This window comes from Mixophyes fleayi, chromosome 6 (genome assembly GCF_038048845.1).
Source record: "Mixophyes fleayi isolate aMixFle1 chromosome 6, aMixFle1.hap1, whole genome shotgun sequence".
NCBI lineage: Eukaryota > Metazoa > Chordata > Amphibia > Anura > Limnodynastidae > Mixophyes > Mixophyes fleayi.
This window is the reverse complement of record NC_134407.1, coordinates 96,503,206-96,526,003: the sequence shown is the minus strand read 5'-3', so window position 1 is coordinate 96,526,003 and position 22,798 is coordinate 96,503,206. Positions and strand designations below refer to the sequence as shown.

At 38.5% G+C, this 22,798-nt stretch overlaps 1 protein-coding gene across 2 annotated transcripts in view; it reads right to left on the bottom strand.

Annotated features, from left to right (window-relative positions):
- Positions 1–22,798, bottom strand: part of ADK (adenosine kinase) — a 226,369-nt gene that overhangs the window by 185,579 nt on the left and 17,992 nt on the right. The window contains exons 1-2 of one of the 2 annotated variants that reach the window (XM_075217060.1): positions 13,531–13,634; positions 3,159–3,233 (exon numbers count right to left, since the gene is read on the bottom strand). In XM_075217060.1, coding sequence (XP_075073161.1) covers positions 3,159–3,233; positions 13,531–13,544 — 89 coding nt within the window. In that variant the 5' untranslated portion in view covers positions 13,545–13,634. Of the gene's footprint in view, positions 1–3,158; positions 3,234–13,530; positions 13,635–22,798 lie in introns of those variants that run through there. The other variant, XM_075217059.1, reaches the window with a different exon arrangement.

The following is a 22,798-nucleotide window of genomic DNA, read 5'->3' as shown; positions in this document are numbered from 1 at the left end:
GCTCTCCACGCTGAACTCTGGACCTATCAGACTACTGCTGCGACTACCTGTGATCTGTCTCGACTCACCTGTTCCTGTGTTGTCTTTCCTCCACGCCTGGTACCAGCTCTCTGTAGCCCTCCATTACTGCTTTTACCATGTGTTTCATTTCAATTTGCCATAGTTTCTCTTAACCTCTCTCAATTTTTACTTCATGTTATATTGTTTTTGCCACTGTCTCTCTGTTTTACTCTGTTCCATTGTCCGAACTTACTGTTTTACTCTGTTCTCTGTCCATCCACGGTCTGGCCACCCTCAACCCTCCTCTGCCCCTTTCTCTCGCTCCCTGTTCACGTCTCACCATGCCGCCCCACTCGTTTCATATACCCATCCTCTCCCCTTGCCACCTTCACTGGCCCAACTCTCACTGTCCCATCCAACCCTCCCCCTCGCTCCATCAACCCGGACAATCTCATCCACATCTCCCCACTTCCATTCTCATGTGCCCTATGGAACTCCAGGTCCATCTGTAACAAACTGTCCTCCATCCATGACTTCTTCATCTCCAACTCTCTCAAACTTCTTGCCATCACTGAACCCTGGCTTACTTCTTCTGACACTGTCTCACCCACCGCTCTCTCCTATGGGGAACTCATTTACCCACTTGACCAGACCGGATGAGCTTCCGGGAGGCGGAGAGGGCCTCCTCCTATTCCCTAGCTGCATTTTTTAGGTCATCCCATCCCCTCAACTCCTTCGCTCTCTCTCCCCCCCTGCCTGCTCTTACCTTTTGAACCTATCACACTCCTCTGGTGTAGTTCCATCTTCATTTAAACACGCTCTCATCTCTCCCATCCTCAAAAAACCTATCCTGACCCCACCTCTATTGCTAATTATCGCCTTCTCTCACTTCTCCCCTATGGCTCCAAACTACTATAGCGGATAGTCTGCAGCTGCCTCCCCAGACACCTCTCGGACATTTCCATCCTCGACCCTCTGCAATCCGGTTACCGCTCCCTCCACTCCACCAAAACTGCCCTGGCCCTTAAAAGTAAAAACATTACTGTCGGCGTCCATGCGGACGTCATTCTGTGGTGCCGCCCTACTTTTTAATCGCGTTCACCGAAAGTCAGGATAATAAACAGTCGATAACAGCAGTAAGTCGTGCTCCTCAATATATGTCGTGCTGACTAGTGTCAGGGTTGCCAGCATCGGGTTTTAGTACCCAACCCCTTTGTTTTGTATACTTATAGAGCATCTATATTGTTGTGCAGCTGGTACCATGTATAATATGGGATTAAACAAGCACTGGCTTATTTCTTCTCTGATTGTTTACACTATGCAATGTTCCAGGTTCACGCAGGAAAGGATTAATAGACACAATTTGACGGAATAAAAGCCTTTGAGAAATGTGTAATGTAGTATGTCTCAAAAAAGGTCAGAGCTAAAAATATGTAAAGATTGTATGTAATCTTAGTAAGGTACATAAGAGCATGCAACTGTCTTCTGTACCACTCATCTCAAAAGCCATTGATTGCCATGTCCTGTATCACACCTTTAAACAGAACCACTTAGTTTTCCTAATTTTAGCAGGAGATAGAGGTGCGGGCATGGCTTGTCTCCCATGAAATAAATCCTTTTTGAACTTTTTTGCTCATGTATTTGTTATTTTTACAATCATGTAAATAATTTATCTACAGTGGTATACCTAAAATCATTCCCAGTCTAACCCACAACCACAAGACAGATTCCAGCTGAATTAAATAGAAAGAGCTTAAAACAGTAAAAAAAATAAAAAATAAAAAACAAGAAAAAAAAACTAAACTGAAGATGAATACTTGACTACACCCTGCTATAAAAAAAAAAAAAAAAAAAAAGAAGAGACACTTTGTTCTTTAGAACTGGAAATATACACTGACTCAAGAGGCGTTGGTGGTTTGCAGGAGGAAAAAGGTATATGTCCTTCAAATGTGGAGACTGGTCCATTTTATTGCCTGTGATGTCGGAAATCTACAATTTTATAAAAGTACTCATACAAAGAGCAACTGGATTGCTCAGACTGACAACTGGATCTGTAAGCTTTAACCATTTACATACAAACACGTCCCATCCAAATCTGAAAGAACCATAGATGGCAAATGACTAGGATTTCACACAGCAGCTCAAGTGGAACTGGACGCATATGCACAAGAAACTTTTTTTAAGCTTTTGGTTTGACAGAGATCACCACTTCGCTATTAGGTTTGATTAGCTTTAGGGGTCGATTCACAAACAGCTAATCAGTGACTGCTAGCTAATGCTGGCGACCACCATTACAGTGTACTTCATCCCTCCCCCATCCCCAAGATCACGTGATACAGCTACTGACAAACGTACATGTATCTCCTTGCGGATCTGCCTCAGTTCAGAATTACACTAACATGCCCTAACTGTATTGTGACTGCATTTTTACGCACCTACCCTCCATTGTTCAGCCTCTCCGAGCATAGGGAGGAAAAAGCTTCAGATCTGAATACGAATGTAGATACTTATTTTTTTTAATGGGGGTATGTGCAATACAAATTTGCATATTTTCTGCTAAGCAAACTGACATCCGCTCAGCTCAGCAGGAACACCACTATGTGTTGTCAGTCATATTCTGTCATACCAACTTTTCAGGTAGATAAATGAATCTATACCGTGCTGATGTTAAATCAGGAGGAGCAGTCTTTCAGAATCTGCACACATTGCATTTTGTGTTCAAACAAATCCAAAATGACCTAATTGTCCCATCAGATTTGCAGCTTGTATGCGTACATTCAGAAATTCAGTTAAGATTGTTATAATGCATCACTGACTAAAATAGGTGCATTAATAGTTCTAATACAGCATTCATGACCATGCAGACAATTTGTAAAGCCAATAAGGCTAGCTTTCAGACTGTTCAATACTCACATTCACAATGGGACAGAGCCAACTCACGCAAGTAAATGGCTATAAAGAAAATAAGCAAGCACCTCTTGCAGTGTAATTTAACTGTACAGAGGCCAGATGCAAGAAAATTGGTAGGCAGATTGAGGCTTTTATTACAACCAGCAACAACTTATGTTTACAGAAGCACGTTCATTTCTAGAAGAAAAGCATAAAATGTGCCATATATTGACAACACAAAAAGGCAGACAATTATATTAATAACTTACTTATCAAGAAAGTCCTTGTCCACCACAGCACAGATATCCAGAAGAGGGTTTCCCATCCCAAATAGGAGATTTTCACTGCAATAAGAAAAATTAAAACAGAGTAAATAATTGAGATCAAAGTCATTATGCTAACAAGTGAATCATGTGGTCTTGTTACAATCAAATGAAACAAAATAAACAGATTTATAACAGTCTTTGTGTGTTTTGCTTACATTCATACAAAAGTGTTTCACACAAAAAAATATCCAAGTAAGTTGAATGCAGGTATCTATTTAATGAAGCGTTGCAACACCAGTTTTCCTGCACTGATTTGGTAGCAATGTCAATCTCCTATCTGGTTTTGGGAACCTTGCACCATCTACTATGGCTAGGTACACAATGAAGCATTTTCGTCCAATAACCGGGCAAATCTGCCTACATACATATGTAGTGTGTATAATTTTCCGATCTATCCACGAGCAACTGCCGATAGTTCCTCGAGCTACACTCGTCCCTAAAGGAGTCGCATGTTAATTTCTGATGCCTGTACCAGTGCCATGTGGTGTGGTGTGGTGTTTGCACGTCACTCATTTGGTACTTAGGTGCTTCTAGCGGTAAAGCAATAGCAGGTGTATATTGCATTAATGCGTACAGCATATGTCTGCTATTTTAATTAGAAACCTTTGCAGGTGTAGTGTTATAAAAATAAAATAAAAAGTTTTCATTTGTCTGTGTATTGCTTATGTCTGCCTCCTTAATTATAGCTATTTGTCACTTTATTGTACACTCAATACACATTAATAAAAATATTAGTAAAAAAAAAAGTATGTGCGGTTGCGAACGAACGTACACTATACACGTGCTAACGAATGTATGAAGAAAACGTGTTACCTTCGCTTTTTTATTAGGAGGTTTGGGGTGGTTACTATTGAACATGCTCTGCCCTTAATTTACATTTCTTAGGGATATCAATACAAGGACCTAATAAGTCGTTTCAGTGTGTACAAAATTCTAATCTTTGCTCACGGCAATATGACTGTGCAAAGTCGCTGCCTGGACAGTCGATCTTTCGTTAATTGTCTAAATCGTGACTAGTGTGTACGCATTGATCGTCCGAGAGATCAGACCTTCGGTCGGAAGTAAAGTCATTGTAGATAACACGTCTGTCAAAAAATTCTTCAATGTGTACCTAGCCTAAGTTAGGAAAAACCAGGATGATAAATTTACCATTAAATCCATTCCAGACTCATTGTGGTAATAAAATTACAGTTGGCAAACCCTACCCTTTCATGAAAAATCTTAGTGCCATCAAGTCATTTTGTAAGTAGTCTTATTAAGAGATCTTTAACCTGTTTTACTCATGGTGCGATTTTTTTCAGCTACAATGGAAAAGTATATTTATTGGTTGAAACTGGCAACATAAAATATGCTTCTTCTACCGCTCACCCATTTCAAACATTTTAAACTCCTCATCTATGAACTTAAAATTCATGTGAATGAGAGATTCAAAGAAGAGACAACAATAAAGTCTTTTACAGAAACAAGCAAACAAAAAAAAAAAGAAAAAAAAAAAAAAAGGCCCCAACTTCAGCAAGAGTGAAGAGTCTCACTGGAGTAATACAGATACCAAGGACCCACTAGATCAGGAAGCACAATGCTAATACCAGAGGTAAGCAAGGTCTACTTCTAAGACCTCCATTTTAAGCTATTCTTTTATCAAATATAAAACTACATTGGTATCTTCAGTACATCGAATTTCAAATATCTCCAGATGCAATATCGTTAATGATTGTACCAAAGACTGAAAACCCTGATCAGCATGTTGATTCATGTGTACACACTATACACCTTTTATAAGATTTACCATCAGATCTGTGCTCTTCATCTGTCATGACCATTGGCTGAAAAGATTGTGACTAATCTCTAAAAATATCTGCCTACACTGCTGGTCGTGAGTGCGTACAAACTGCATAATTTGCTTAACATTGTTCCATCATTTAGAGAGATTTTTAGTCCGTTTATAAAATTATACGATATGCTTTGGAATGCTAATCATTCATCGTTGGAGTGTACACAGTAATGTGATATCAGACCTAACAGTCGTTTATCGTGTGCTTGGCACAATAATCGGGTGAAAAACCTGTACTGTGTATCCCAGCCCAAGTGTAATGTATTAGTGCTCACAGTTTCCACATTCAAACAAATTGCTGCCATTATATCTATTAGACCCAAACTTCAATATTTGCCTAATAGATAAAAGCTACACCAGAACCATACATCTTGGGAGTGGGGAGTCTATGCTATCTTATAGCAGGCATTTAACTATTACAGATTACCGGAAAATATCTTGCATGGCACACATGTAAATTTTGCAGAATGAAATACTTTCAGATAAAAAAAATAGTATTTTAATACTGTTACCTAAAAGGGACTTTCTTGGTTGTCTCATCAAAACACAAATGGGGTAACTTTCAAATGGGTTTACATGTCATTTGGAAAAATATATGTACATGAATGAGGAAGGCAGAAAATGTTGCACAACTTTATCCATAATGGCCTACTCCATTTGTATATTAAACTTAGAATTTAGGCATTATTCGACCAATCTAGGTGACTACAGGTTCCTTTAGTTGGAATATCTGAATATAGCTAGTTTTATTCTTTTTATTTCATTACTTCAAAAAATATTTTTCATGTTCTTGTGACAGGATGGACCGCCTATGCCACCCTGTCTGTTGCTGCTGGGAACTGGCTGGGCTTACTTAGCCACTGTTGCGTTTCGTTATCCAAATGCGCCCTCTTGCCGCAGTAGGAGGGGCTTACAAATGCTGCCTCCACTGGACTCCTTAGCAGCATCCGGAACAGAGTTTCTTCTGGGTAACAGCTTCGAGTGTACCCGGGCTGGTACTCCTAACCTCTTCCTATAGATTAGGGTTGCTGTGGCTGGATCCCCCCTGGTCTATCACACTGACCAGGGATGCAGGGTAGCAGGCAGAGCGGTGGTACCGGAAAAGCTGGGTCCAACCTCAGAAATAGCCGGAGAACAGATTAGATTTAGGGTCCAATCTGCAGGTCACAGAAATACAGCAATATTGAAGATGTTTTCAAGCAGGTCTTTGAAGCAAGTGATGTTTATTTGCTCTCACACTGGTTGAAGGTACCAGTGATAAGGTCAGATGAAACAAGAACAGCTTTTCAATAAAAGCCAGTGCCTTTTATACAGTTTGGACACAGGCTATTTTTAAAATCAGGATGCAATGTGTTTACATGCATTGTAAAGCCAACAATATTTACACTTATCTATGAAATTCTAGAGACGCTGTGATGTCCTGCATCACATGCTGTTTACAATGTTCAGAAAGGTTTGAACACTGGTCAAAGGCCAGCAGGGGGTTGTTACTGTGCGGCCCAATACACAAAAGACCTCCATCCACAAAGGCTCATTGTATCAGATATATACATCAGAAAATAAGGCATTTCCTTTAGAAAGGTTAAAACAGAAAAACAAATTTTCTATCCTAGTCTCAGAAATAACGATTTCCTATCTCAAAATATACACAATATCAAAAATAAGTGCATGTACAATTATATAAATAAGCGCCCTGCGCTATTTTCTTTAAATAAATTTATACCAGAAGTTATTTATCAGTGATCCAGTCACAGTTCTAAAATCAGAGAAGTGATATGCATTGACACAAAATAAACGGAACTCCATATTTACCATAGTTAGCAATCAACACATAAAAGCTTACAGAAATAGGCGGCATTTACACACACACAGTTTTGTCTTCTAGGACTCTGGCAAGCATCTGGATAACAGTAGCGGTTTGGCTGTACATAGAGCAAAACAGTGGTCATATACCAATTCTCTTATTGTAATCAGGTCATTTTTTGGTTTTAAACATTGTGACACCACTGATGACTGAACACTATCAAATGGTACACAACTGTACACATTTTCCTTCTTCATGGTAACAATTATAAAATGAAGAGGATGTCCCAATTATCCTGCTTACGTAAAGGAAACGGATGAAAATATTAAACTTTAAAACTTCCAAAACATAATGGATGTGCTATTTGGGGTAAAATGGACTATATTAATACCATTATGAAAAAAGAATAGTGGAATTGGCAGCACCATCTCCATGGGTGGTTAGTAGGTGGGTTAATCTATCCTGGAAAGTGACATTTTGCGTATTTATATGATATCTGGGCATGTTGATACAATAGGAACCGTCTGGACACACTTAAACAAAAGAAAAATAAATAACATTTTTCCAGGACAATGTTTTCCAATTAAAAGCTTAAACATTTAAAAGGGTAATGTTTGCAATCTTGTATTATGCTGATGAACAAGTATTACTTGATAGACAAGACAAAACAATAGAAATGTTTGGAGTTTCAGCTCATACAACTTGAAAGACAGGAAAATTCTACACAGACAATTCCTACTGGAACCAAAGCCCTTCTTGGTTACAAACTTTACAAAACGTATCATACTGATGAAAAGGGATTGCTCTGAGAAAATTGAAGGAGTATTTTGAAATCTCTACATAATGTTTTTGATGTGTCACGTGCAATACATGTTTCATAAGCTTAAAAATGTCCACCGATAAATAACCGTCCAAAAAGGATTAACCAGAACAACTAAGCTCTATTTGGGACAAAATGAAGACATAATTTCTAGCAGCAGCGCGCAGACAGAGCCAAATAAATGACATAGGAAAAGTCATCAAAAAGCATTGCATTCTCAATACAGACATTCTGATAAACTTGCATCTAAATCCATCCTTCCACTAGGTCCAACATCCAGTCTATGCACACATATGCTCTTTCACATGTTCCCTTGGTTGGCTACTTATAGTAAAAACTCAGCTTCATTCATGTGAAAAAAGTTTGTATATTCGCATTCTAACCATCAATGGATCTGCCTGGATCCATTCACTGCTACCTAAAGAACACAAAAATAAAACTGTATGGATATGATGGGACATTATGAATCACCTTTTTGTACAGATTCTACAACTGTCTGTAACCTGTTGGCGATGCAACACCATTCTACCAGAAGAAAAGCCATTAATAGTTGTTTTGTAAATAGCCATGGAAAACAATCTCCTCCAGAATTTTACATACAAGAGTTGATTAGGTCTTTCCCATAAAGTTCTATGCCAACATCACCTATGCCACTGTTCCATGAGAAAGATCAGCAAATTGAGCAATCTGTCAATGCCAAACATGACAACCACAACCCCTCTCAAAGTAGTACCGCAACAATGTCCTAGTTGCACTACAATAATGAGCAAGTAAAAACAGCTCATGATTTCTAGATAGCCCCCAAATGATACATAGTTCACAAAAGTCACTGCTGCAACTTCACAAATTCAGATTCCACTGCAGCAAAATTATATTCAGTGTGCATGAAATGCCCACTCACCAGGCCAAAACAATAACAGCCTCTTCAAAGAATATAGCACAACTTCATATGTTGGCATCACCCACACTACTGTATCAAATAACATGACTACAGAAACAATGACTGCACAATATTTCGGTAAACCAAGGGACATACACAGAGGAAGTTCAGGGCACACCACATTTCATCCATAAACCTACCATTAAAATGTTTGAAGTGTATATTCAAAAGAGGGCCTGTGCACTTCCAGATGACCATGACATAGTGTAAGTGCCGGTTTCCCATTTCGATCCCTATCCATTCAAAATGCCAGATTACACTTCTCAAAAGTGACTGGAGCAGGCCTGGACAACCTGTGGCGTCCCAGGTGTGGTGTAATACAAGTCCCAACATAACCTATCAGCTTGCAAAGCATGCTGGGGCTTGTAGTTTCACAACAACTGAAGTGCAACAGGTTGTCCAGGCCTGGAGTCTCTTTCTCTAGTTATAATACCAAAATTACTGGGCAAACAGGGTTTTTTTTTGTTTTGTTTTTTTTAATAAGCCAAAGCAATATTGTACATTAATTTAATTACATAAGGAAGATCAATTCTAAGAAAGGATCTGCATTTAATATACTTTGCAACTATTACGTATAAAAGCAATACTGCATTGTAGTAGTTCTCTATTAATAGCAAAAATATATTCTATCACAATTTTATATAAAACACTCAAATAAGTCTTAAACAATGGCACAAGGATATTAGGAACCAGAGATATCAAACTCTACCTCCCTCAATATAAACTGTTGGCTTACTGAAAAAGAAAATATATAGAATACACAGCATCACCACTTGACACTGTAATTTTCCCACTTGTTAATAATTTCCACAGGTTATGTCAGAAACAGAACAAAAACAAATCATTTTCCTTTTCCACACAGACATTTCCCACCACCTCCTAACTGGCTAGTCTGCATGGGAAGCAATAGGGAAAAAATAAGTACAAATACTACTGATCAGGAAAATCCAAAGATTTTCATTCTCACTTAAAAACACAACATGTTTTATTTTGTATCACGGGAAGTGTATAGTACAGTGGTTTCCAAAGTGCGTGCCGCGGCTCCCTCTGGTGCCGCGGCCAGGGCCAGTGGTATGCACGGCGGAGGACTACTTGGAAATTATTTTGGCTTTGAGGTGCCTTGAAAAAATTATGAAGACCCTAAGGGTGCCTCAAACTGAAAAACTTTGGGATCCACTGGTATTGTAACAAGTTTTAGTAACAGACAACATACAGCATAGGACTCCATATGTTAACTTACATAAGTTTTGTATTACTGTGCATATTTTTCATGGAAAATCCACCATGTGTAGACATTTTAGATGCTGGAACATAAAGTGTTACAAGATAAAATATTCGCCAAGGCAAATTAATGTTTGTTCTATTTTGCTTGGATTGAGACATTTTATACTTTCCTCATATTCTTGCTTTTTCTAGTACATTGAAAAAATTAAATAGCTGGTTGAGTCTATAAGCTGGTTGAGTCTATAAGGTTATACACAGAAAACAAGCTTACTTATGGCCAAAAATAGAAAACAAACCAAATAGTTTTCCCAAAGCAGTACCTTTATTTTTTTTTAAAAAAAGGTTTCTATGGATAAATGTTGATTGCATTATAATTGTGATTTTGCACTGCATGTTTATTATATTCTTTTCATAAGTAGTTTTAAAAGTTACAATCTAATTTAATATTTTCTTGCCTGAAATAAAGTATACTGTTTATGCCCCCCCAAGGACTAAATAGAACAGTTTTCAGATGATCGGATATGCATTTAATTTAAAAACAAAAACACTCCCAGGCAGTATTGCAGCAATCACAGGAAACAGCATTGCACATTTCAATAAAAAAAAAACAAAGAAAAAAAAAAAACACAGATGGCGACACCAATCCACAATCTACGCTTTACAGCTGTGGGATCTCATGTAACTTATCAGCACAAACACAAATGCAATGCCTGTCCACATCACTTTTGAAAACAATTATTTAAACTGTACTAAAAAATATTTTAGACTATACCGGTGGTTCTCTAAGGGAACTACAGGTGTTAGGCAGGGAGCAAATGAGACGACTGCCCACCTGCTGGCGATCATTCTTCTCTGGCGGCAGTGATGGCATATGCCTGTCAACCAATCAACAGAGCTTCACTGCAATATAGGCAATAGAATGCATGGGGAGCAAAAGGGGTCTAGGGAGTGGATTTTGAAGAGACGGACACTTGGATGCATGGAGAACTCGGCAGTGCATGGGTGTGAATTTGTCAGTATAAAGTGTCCCTCTTGTATGCAGTTAAAGCAGTTTTGCAGTTAAAAAGATTCCAAATCTAAGTTTGCCTCAAACCTACCTGTTAACATTTATTGCCTGCTTGAGTACGTATTACATACACTACCCGTGTAATAGACTACTCATATCCACTTATCCATAATAGCTCACTAGGATTTTCCAGTAACAAATGCAAAAAGATTGGCATGTGCTATAGTAATCAAAGTATACGATGCATGTAAAGACAATGTTTGAACATAGTTCAGGCATGTTTCTGACAGTCAAGTTTGTAAAATACATTACCAATCCTGTAAAGTAACTTCACAGGCACTTCTAGCTTCAACGTATTCTCTTTTCTTTTTTTTTTTTTTTTTTTAACTCAAGATACATACTTCAAACTAATTCTGGTCATTAACAGAGTTGCAGATGTCCAAATGATCACATTATAAGCTTTAGAACTAGAACATTATTTTGTGTTCACAGGTCACATTAATAGCAAAGTACAGAAGATGAAGAAATTGTTTTAAAGATAAATTTAAGAAGAATTATTCTGTGTATTCTACACACACACACACACACACACACAAATCAGCAACATTAAAACCACCTGCTCAATATTGTGTATGTATCACTCGTGCTGCCAAAACAGTTCTGACCCATTGAGGCATCGACTCCTTAAGGTGTCCTGTAGTATCTGGCACCAGGACATTAGCAGTAGATCTTTTAAGTCTTGTAAGTTGCAAGGTTGGGCCTTTATGGCTCGAATTTCATTGGCCAGCACATCCAACAGATACTCAATCGGACCGAGATCTGGGGAATTTGAAGGCCAAGTCAACACCATGAACTCTTTGTCATGTTCCACAAACATTCCTGAACAGTTATTGAAGTGTGGCAGGGTCCATTATCCTGCTGAAAGAAGCCACTGCCATCGGGGAATACTGGTGCCATGAAGGTGTATATTTGGTCTGCAACAATGTTTAGATAGGTGGTATGTGTAACAAGAATGCCCAAGATTTCCCAGTAGAACATTGCCCAGATCACCACACTGCCTCCGCCGGCTTGCATTCTTCCCATTCATCCAGGTGCCATTTCCTCCCCTGGTAAACGACGCACACATACACGGCCATCCACATGATGTAAAAGAAATTGTGAGTCAAGAGACCAGGCCACCTTCTTCAATTGCTCCATGGTCCTGTTCTGGCGCTCACGTGCCCATTGTAGGCACTTCCACAGTGGATAGAGGTCAGCATGGACACTATGACCGGTCTACGCAGAAAGCTGTGATGCACTGTTTGTTCCAACACCCTTCTACCATAGCCAGCAATTTGTGCTGTAGTAGCTCATTTGTGGGATTGAACCAGACGGGCTGTCCTTCAATCCCCACAGGCATCAATGAGGCTTGAGCGCCCATGACCCTTTTGCCAGTTCACCAGTTGTCCTTTCTTGGACCACTTTTGGTAGACGCTAGCCACTGCATGCCAGGAACACTACAACACCCGCTGTTTTGGAGATGCTCTGACCCAGTTATCTGGTCATCACAATTTGGTCCTTCTCTAAGTCCATCCTTACTCTTGCCATTTTTTCTGCTTCAATCACATCAACATCAATAACAGACTTCACTTGTTGCCTAGTACATATCACCCATTGACAGATGCCATTATAATACAATAATCAATGTTATTCATTTAATTTCTCAGTGTTTCAATGTTGCAGCTTATCGGTGCATATAAACACACTTTCAAAACAAATACAGCAATAATATAGACCTTATGGTAAGAAGTTACAATACAAACAACTTCCAGATATTGAACTTACTAGTATTAACTGTGATTTCAGATTGAAAAAAAAAAAGCAAAAATTAAGTATGCGGACCCAGACTCCCATGACTTTTTTTGGACATTTGAAACCCATTCACTGTCAACTCTTTCCACGCAATATTGCCTAGATGAAATATTTTACTAGCAGGGTGCAGTGTCCTTAGTGTTAAGTGTCACAATTACATTATGTAATTGTGTCAACAAGTCAACTGGGCAAAATAATATGGATACTCTCACAGAAATAAAATATCACTCCAGCAAAACACTCACTCTGTTACATTGGCACATATGGTGGAGAGAGGGTTAAAGATTGCTTTTTACAAAATGTCACATAGGTTTAAATTTGACATTATGCAATGCTTTAGTAAATTTCAAATATTGACAAAAGACAGAGTCCACTTTGCCTGAACACATGTTTGACAAGTGTCATTTCAGATTGTGGAAATTACAACAGGGCCTAAACCTCTTTCACTCCCTTAATTTTAAAATATAATTTCTGGTAGTGGCAGGGCACCTCATTATGTTTTATTAAACAATATTAATCCGCTCTGAAAAATAATGCAGTGTACTTTAACAAATGCTGTTTTTATCCAGTGTTTTATGTATAAACATATCGTTTTAAAGCATGAGCTGTATAATAGTTTCAAAATTAATCTTTGCTCACACTGGCATCTACTTCTGAGACATAAGAGTAAAAAGCATTCCCATAATCACTTCAACATATGCATGTAGCCGACAGCAGGAGGCAACGACAATGTGCAAAAGTTGTCCACATCAGCAGAGGACATGCCAGGCGACAGGCTAGTCAATCTCAAGTGACCGATTGCGGATAGGATGCAGGTAAGCAAAAAAAAAATGTGTTACCTTAAAGCCAGCATGTTATCACAGAGGCTATTGATGGTGACTGATGAAAGGCAAGCAGACGCTTCTTGACACTGGGTAGCAGTCTTCTAGCAGCGTGCTTTCAGGCGAGCAGATGTATGAATTAACCATGAACCGGAAGCTCCGCCCCTTCGTGCAGTGATTGGCTAAAGCGCGCCTCGATTATCAGAAAGCATCTGGCCATCTCGCTCCAAGGTTGTGCCTTTTGCACACCCGCAGCCACATTCGTATCTGCTCAGCTCCACCTGGACGCCGACAACTGCTGGCGAGCGAGAACTTATACTTATCACGACTGCATGTGTGCCTTGGACAAGAGATACCACATGGTCTCAAGCTGACCTCGTCCAGAAAAAAATATACAAGATCCTAAGTGACGCGTTAGACATGCATTGGTTGTCTGCATGCTCCAGCAGCTAGCTGCCAGCTGCTCTATTATCCCTATTATTTCTGGGGGTGGGGGAAGCTACGGCCTGGAAATATCAAAGTCAAATAGCTGTTAATATATATTAACACACCCGTTGTTACAGCTCATATTTTTTGACATTCACTTGCTTGTCCATAAAATCATGCCAGCTTTTGTACACGGGATCAAGAGCACAACTATAGAAAATTCTGTTGATACAATTTACATTAATCTGTGACATAGCAGCCTAGGAGAAGAAAAAACCCCAAATGTTTTATCCTGCAAAATAATAATAAAAAAAAATAAAAATGGGGTTTCACCAAGAGAGACGCTTGTTTTATTTACCATGCCCTCCCTCCAGGGGATAAGCTTTCCCTGGGTCCATATGGGGAAGCTTAGTTACCATTGACAGCGGTGGTACAAGTACTGCTGCTGTCCTCTTATCGTTAAGGGTTTAGCAGCTGAAAAGAATGCTTTACTAAAATAATGTATGTTTTTCCAGTGTGTATGCACAAGCTGGGTCATTCAGATGGACAAAGATAATAACAATGAAAAACACATAGCAGGACTTCACTTGCCTCAGTTCAAAAAAATCATACAATCTAAGCATCATCATCATCATATTGCGGTAGCAAAACACGCCATATAAAAATACACAGTGACTTAAATGACAATTTATGTGCTTGGTGTTTGGGGGAAAAAAAACCCACAAAAAAACAAATGGGTGGGCAGACTTATACACAGCATAAAACACGAAAAATATTGGCTGCCACACATTTTTGTCCTGTGGAGTAATTCTTTTAAACAGCTATTTGCACCTTAACAGCAGTATGCCACCTTATCAGTAATTCAACACAATGAAACTGTCTTATGATGTTCAAAATGTAACACACAAGGCCTTCATAATAAAAACAAACATACATGTTAAATATTTATAAAATTATATAAAAGCTTAACTAAACTGACACACCAAATAAAATTAGAGCACTGGGCACCAATTAGACTATATATCTATATTGAAAAATTAAACAACAACTGTGCAACTGAAGAACAGAGCAGTGGAGAAAACCTGGGGATGGAGCCCAACCTTAGGGTAAATTAGGCCACAATTCCCATACTATGGCAAGATGTAGGAGGCAAGAGGCACGAATAGCTCACACAAAGTGAGCACAGCGCTCCATTTAATGAGCAGCAGCACCACCACTGGCGTTCCAGGCAGTGCGGCAGCTTCTGCCGTTGGCAACACACGGCTTCTATAGTAGCACAGATTGCAATTTTTTATCTCTCTGGCAAATGGTCAATTTTATGTATGCAATGACACAGGGCACTCTCCTGGAAGTGAGCCAGGGTTTTGCAAGGCATCTGGGATGCCCTTATATGCATTCATACAATTGCTGCAAGAAGATTATCGCAAGATATTCTCTTAACTACAATGAAAAATATTGTCTCGTTAACAATTTTTTTTTTTTTTTAAACCAGCATCTATACATCGAGTCCTCCATTACAAGATACGTTAAAGTTTGCAACTAAGTGGGCTAAATTTAAGTAAAAACATTACATTCAAAACTTTTTACAAAGATTAAAAATAAATACTACATCCTATATACGCATGTGGTGATCATGCTGCTTAAATTTGTTCCACATACTTAGCATGTAGCAAACATAGGATAAAGAAAGAAAAAAAATGGTTGGGGGGAAAGGCTCTAAAATTTCACAAGTGACCTTAATATCCTTTTCCACTAGAGGGCGTTTGTTTACTACAATGATTATGGCTTGATAGCTGTATAAAAATGTTCAAATTACTCTATCATAACAAAATATTCTCGCCTAACCATCTTCAGCTGTCAAACAAAATATAACAACCACCACAAGAAAAAGGTAAAAAATAAACAAGGACACGTAGTGGGTATTGGTAAAAGGAATTAAAAACTTTTAACCAATGCCCGCTACATGTCCTGAAAAATAAATATATAATTGTTTTTATTAGTTATAAGACTATCTCATGCAAGCAACTTTGTTTCAGATTTAAACTACTTTTAAAATATAAAGGAAGCAAAATAGTAATTTACAGCAACATAAAAAGGATATTGCAAAGGACGGAGATAAAGAGATGTGTATATATCCAAAATTGGTTTATTTTGTTCCCTCTGCACCCTGTCATTTGCATTCTATTTCATATAAAATTATTGATTTTTTTTTAAAAGCACTATGTTGCTTTTCTTGGGCTTAAACACACTCTTTTTATGTATTTTTCTGTTTCACTGGGAAACTTTAGCTTCTCCCACTAAAGGTTTGTAGCTAAGCCCATTACTATTAAGATAGGTAACAGTACTGCCAAAACCCCCAAAACAAACAAACATATGCAGTCATTACTGCTGGTGCTACAATAAGGACCGTTTCATTCATCATTGGTTATACCAGAAATTCTTACTTGAAGCAGCAGCCATTCACTTATGCCATCTTGGGATGATTTACCCTGTCTGAAGCTGTGGGTCTGTTCTTGTTTTAAACCACAAGAAGAATTTCAAAGTGAACTTGGCAGAACCATGTTATCAAACATAACTAGACGAGGGTGAACATAAAGTAATGATAAAAGGAGCGGCTAGGGCTCGTATGAATAGTATTATGTACATGGTCCATCCAATCTGAACATTTCTGTGTATGGTCAATTTAATCATAGGGTTCTATGAATTCTTTTTACAGTGCTAGTGAACACGCTCAGACTGAGAAGAGAAGCAGGGAAAGCACCTGTGGGTCAGAGAGCCCTAAACCGAAAAACTGCTGCGCATTCAAAAAATACATATCACTATCAATGTCTTTGTTATGATAAGCTGCTGAATCTTTAACCTATATATCTGCAGATGTCACTCAGTTTTTTCATGATACAAACTGTATATCAGGTTTATTGATACTTTAACTCTGAACAGCATCATAATACAAATAATATACTCCAAAATAAACAAAAACCTATATTTTATGCAATTTTACTTAACCATTTGATGACTGACAACTTAAAACAGTGGGGCTGTGGCCTCTTTATCCTAACCCTTAACTATGAAATTTTTAAAATGGAAGGCAAAAAAATTACATCTAAAGACGATAGTTATTTTTAAAAAAATTACTGACATTACTGAGGAAAGCAGTCACTTCTTGTGTTTGAGAAATGCTATAGATCTGCAGTTCATTTTTAGTTTATTCACTGAATAACTGGCCAGGTTTCATGAGGCAAAGCTACTATGTCCATATGAAAGTCTTCTGTTTTTAGGCCATGACTATTTTATTTACAGTGGAGAGTATTCCCTTTAACGTCAGTGGTTGCTTTGTACCACATGCAACGTGCCACACGAAACAGTAGTTTGATTGAAAATGAGAAGACGGACATTTAAATTATCTCAAATAGTACAACAAATGTATATAGGCGCATATAACATTTGAATTATCTGACCACTTATGTTTTCAAATATTTTGAATAATCTTAACGTTTACCTCAACAGAGTGAATGGCCGAAAAAACATTATCCAACTGTAAAAATATAATTATATATTAGAGAACGCCACTTTTACTTTATTAAAAAAAAAAAAAACTCTGAAAGATGAGCTCATTTTCTTTACACTGTCACTTGTTTACCAAATATCTATTAGGCAAATAGAAAAAGTGAAATACCAATACCACTACTGTAGACAATATATAGGATTGGGTTCAATTCAGCTCAATGCCTCTCCGGAAACACATTGAGGTGATATTTAGCAAGAAAACCTTGCTCATTTTTCCTCGCTCCCCATAGAGGTGTAAAGAAATATGAGCGGAGACTCTTTGCCGTAATAGATTCTAATGTATGCAGCCGGACATAGTGGTGATGTCCAACAGCACTTCACGCTGAACTGAATCAAACCCATAGACGCAAATATAATTCTAAATTAAAAATGTAATATATAGTAAGGCTGCAACACACGCACACATTTTCCTTACACGTTAGCTGCACGTTAGGGCAAATAGGAGCAAGTTGGAATATAAAATATTATGTTTGCATCATTTTTCATAGTCTACTACAGTGCATCATGGGCAAAGCACCAGAGAAAGATATTTCAAATGACTGCCACATCAGTTGATTCTGCCTCTGATCGAGCACAGGGCTCAGTGTCCGATTTGACAATGTAGCTAAAGAGATCCAATCACATGTTGCATGGGCCCAGTAGCCACATTACTCTCAGCATCACTATGGCCAGTATAAGACAATTCACATACATGCATGGGAAAGAGAAAAGCACGTGGACACACTCTAAACAGAGTGCAGCTAAACTGGGAACTCTTAGAGAATGGGTTTATTTAGCATGCTGTAAAACAGATATGAAGGTAAAGCAATTTTAACTAGAAAAAAATTTAATCAATGTTACTAAAATTTTGTCTGCCCATAGAATGTGTAGCCCGGTCTTCCATCTTTTGATCCTAAAATAATTAGTTCTGCTGTGATAAGCAACTAGTGACCAGAGTCTATTTTAGATTTGGCGATTGTTTGCATGCCAGGAAAGTTGGGTCAATATAGCATGCCAGCTGATTAGCAATCCAGCAGAAGAAATGTGCCTTAGTGCCTTGACAGCGTGCAAGGATTGCCTATAAAGTTAGCCATTAAGAAATTACCTTTTATTAACTTTTGCTATTTTTCATTTCAAGTGCTTTACCCTCAAATTTAGCATGTCTGCTACAGTAATTGTATATGCAGGTATGTGATTTTTATGTACAGGCTTTGTCCTCAAGAGAACATTGCTTTTTTTGTAGTATCTGAATATAGAAGATACTGTTCCAAGATAAAGGAGGAAAGACAAATTTATACAGACTACAGTGTGATTACATTTATCATATTTTGCAGAAATAAAGATGTTGTAAGAGGATGGGCTTACTCTGCAATCCTGTCTGGGAGAGGGGTTTTTACAGACACAGCTTGAGGTTCTTCTGACCATCAGTAACTTGCCGTTACAGACTACTCCTACTTGTGTTTCTTGGCCACCAGGCAGTCACAAGCTCTAAGTGCCAACTGTGGAACAGAGTGATCCACCTAGTGGTAGGATAGTAGTTGCTGCTGCCAGCATCATGGACATTAAGACACCTAGAACCGCTTACTTCAGGATGGGGTGTAGCTTCTGCAGCACCTTTTTGCTGGCGACTGTGGCCGATACCTCCTGACAACTTACTTTGGACGAGGAGAGCAAAGCAGACGTCAGGACGTTGACTCAGGGAACTAGTTTCAACATAGTTTAGCTAGATTATAGTTGTAGCTCTTATCTGTAGGTCACCAGAATTCGGCAAATATAGGCACCGTACAGAAAGAGAGCAGAATTCTTAAGAGGAATAGTGATTATTGTTCAATTGTAGTGCTTAATAGGGCTGTATTACACCACTAATAGGTAGTGATTATATACACAAACAAAAACACTTATTTCTGGGCTCAGCTGTGGAAATTTTCTCTGCAGGGAGTAGCACACCAGAAAGATACATGAATCATGTTAGCTTTACTGCAAACCAACCCGGCATTGCTGCGCTCTGGCCCCCACATTGAGAACCAGAATGCAGTAGCCAAAGTATTGACAGTCCCCTTTTCACACTCACTAAAGCAGGGTTTACGCAAACCCTGGCCAGAGCTACTACTATGGGGGCTCCCAATATTTGGGAGCTGGGAAGCCTGCTCCGATATCACCGATTCCCTTAACCTTGAGTTGGAGAAGCAGCATAATGCCCCAGATGAGTCTTGCTCCACACTACACCACCAGGGTATATTACGCACACATTTTAATTGAATTTAGGTATCGGCACATCACAGGCTTGTGTTTTGTATAGATGTGTATTGCACCTGTCTGGCTGCAGACCATTACACTAGTATAAAGCACGTGTGTTATTATCCTTTGCATCTATGTTGTGAATCTATTCATATTTACCCTTTATAAAACTATTCAACTTATAAAGTCATATTAACCTTTATTAACTAATATTTGTAAAATGCCCAGAATAAATCACACTGTTGATGCAACAGTTTTATTGCAGGTAAAAAAAATAAATAAAAAAATAAAAAATTGTATTGTAGAATATGACATGTGAAAAAAAAAAAAAAAATAGTATTACACTTAAAGGGTGCTACTTGTTTGTGGCACAACAGTTGCAAACAGCATATACATGTCAACAAAAATATTAAGGTTTTTAATTTTTTTCTTGATGTAGGCTATATTTCCTTTCATTTCTTTAAAATAATCCTGGAGCTTTAGAACATTTTTTTCTCCCTCCGAGCCTTCATTGGATATGATGGCATCAATGAAACAAAAAAATAAAAAATGTTTACCATTACACTTCTATACCTGTAATAAAGTTATTAAGTCTTAATCCAACACCATAAATGTGCTCACCTTGCACACTGCTCGAGATCAGTGTGTTGTGGTCCCTCGGGCACGTTTATTTTTTCTTGTTTTATAACAGTTATTACATCAGTGGTATCTACACTGGCCTTCTCACTGTTAATTCTTCCTTTTGACAAAACAATAATCACACGTTTGCATTGCTTCATGTGAAAGTAGAATGAAATACATAAAGTCCTTCAAACAGGTACATTACACGACTACACGTGCTACTCACTTTTTTTAATGTTTCTACGAATTTGCTCCAGTCTCCTTTCCTCTTTATTTTTAAGGTCCGACCACCTCTTCTGGACTTGGAATTTATTTCTTTTTTTTCCAAGTTTTTCCTTCAGTAATCATAGTAGTTTTTGCATTATCAGTTCCTTTCTATTATTAACTTTCCTGTACTTACGCTTTTGACAGTTGTAGTCGTACTGGTCCAGTAATTTTACCATCATCTCCACCTCTCTTGGGCTCATTGACTTTGCTCTTTTAATTGCAGTAAATTTTATTTCTTCGTCTTCTTGAACATCTCCACCCCCCACCTTAACTTTTCCAACATTTTTTGGCCCTTCCAGAACCATTTGTGTGTGTGTGTGTGTGTGTGTGTGTGTGTCTCAGTCTCCATAGCTGCAACCCCCACTAACACCTTCTCCTCACCCGCCATCCTCTCATGTTCCTCGGCGCCAGACAGGTTCCTCTGTAATTTTATACACTCGGACATTGGCGTTCGTTTCTGCTGTGTACCAACCAGTGACGATGCCCGCAGAGAATAGAGCATTGTGGGTGGGCGATGCCTATTCGTGTATAATAGGCTTGTGTATGGATTTTTTTGCTATAACTTTAACCCGTACATGACCATTACATACGAAGGGATTTTACGATTGTTCTGAGCTGTACATTCGTTCACATATACGGTAAGTTCTTTCTGATTGGTGCATACATGTGCACTTGCATTGGTTTATTGTACAGCACAGATGTGAAGTATGTTTATTTTTATTATAGCCAAACAGAACACATTGGCTAACGAATGAAATGCTGACCTAATCAAGGATTATATTGAAACCTACAGGGCTCACCCATGTTTGTGGAAAGCCAAATACAAAGATTATTCAAACAGAATGATGCGGAACATGGCGATGCAAGGGCTTGTAAAAGCATGTCTGCCATATCACCCCGGAGCAACTGTGGAATGGGCAAAAAGCAAGATCCAGAACCTTAGGACTGTGTGTAAAAAATGAATTAAATAAAGTTGATGCAGCCAAAAAATCAGGAGCTGAAGACGTGTATGTGCCAAAGCTATGGTACTTTGATATGTTACACTTTGTGAGGGACCAAGAAACACCACGTACGTCCACTAGCAGCATGCCCACAAACAGCAGTTCATCCACAGAGGTAGAGCAAGCATACGATATACCTGCAAGCGGCCCAGTAAGTACAGTACACTACGATGTTGCCATGTAACAGATTTATTCATGTTAAAAGAATCAACACCACAATAATACATAACATGTATATAAACAGTTATCATAAGCAATCATTCTGCCATGGCACAACACCATCTCCGTTGAAATACGTAAGGTACGCTTCCCGATTTAAATTTTGCCAATGTACAACTATTTTTAGAGTGTCCACACTCTAATGGTGTCAAGCCCACTACCTCCATGTCCTCGGCATTAGTTTCCACATAGGCCTGAGTGGCACGTCCACTGTTGCTTTTACGCCGTAGAAACTTATGCAGAACACAACAGGCCATCACTATTTTGTCAACTTTTTCATTCTGCAATAAACCTGCATTTGGACAAACTCGGAACCTGTTACTTAGAATCCCAAAGGCATTTTCAACTACACTCCGAGCACGTGACAGTCTAATTAAATATACGCCTTTTAATGCTCAGATTTCTTTGTGGGTACGGTTTTAAAACATTGTTGTGCAATGCAAAGGCGTCATCTACCCAAATACAAAGTTTAGTCCGTATTTTGTGCTACTCCGAGATGGAAGGTTAAGGGTATTGTTTTGTAGTTTGTTATGGAAGGTAGTATGCTCCAGTGCACCTCCATCTGAGACTCTTCCATTTTTTCCAATGTCCACAAATAAGAATTCATAGTTCGCATCCACTATGGCCATTAAAATAATGCTAAAAAAATCTGTTATAAATTATAGTAGAAAGATCCCCTGTTTGATGGTGGCATAATTCTGATATGTTTGCCATCAATGGCACCACCGCAATTTGGAAAATTCCAAAGCCTCTTAAAGTCTTCCGCTATCACTTTCCAGTTTTCCTCTGTCCATGGAAAATGAAATATAAAGACGTGTAAATAGTTTACATTTGAACATGCATACAATTGCATTCCCTCATTTTTATTTTGCTCTTTTTCAGCCTGCACTCCTGTCTGAAGGCCTCTTGCTGGATGCTGCTGGCCAGGAAGCTACAACAAGTAATAGCACTGCACGTGAAAGCCAGCT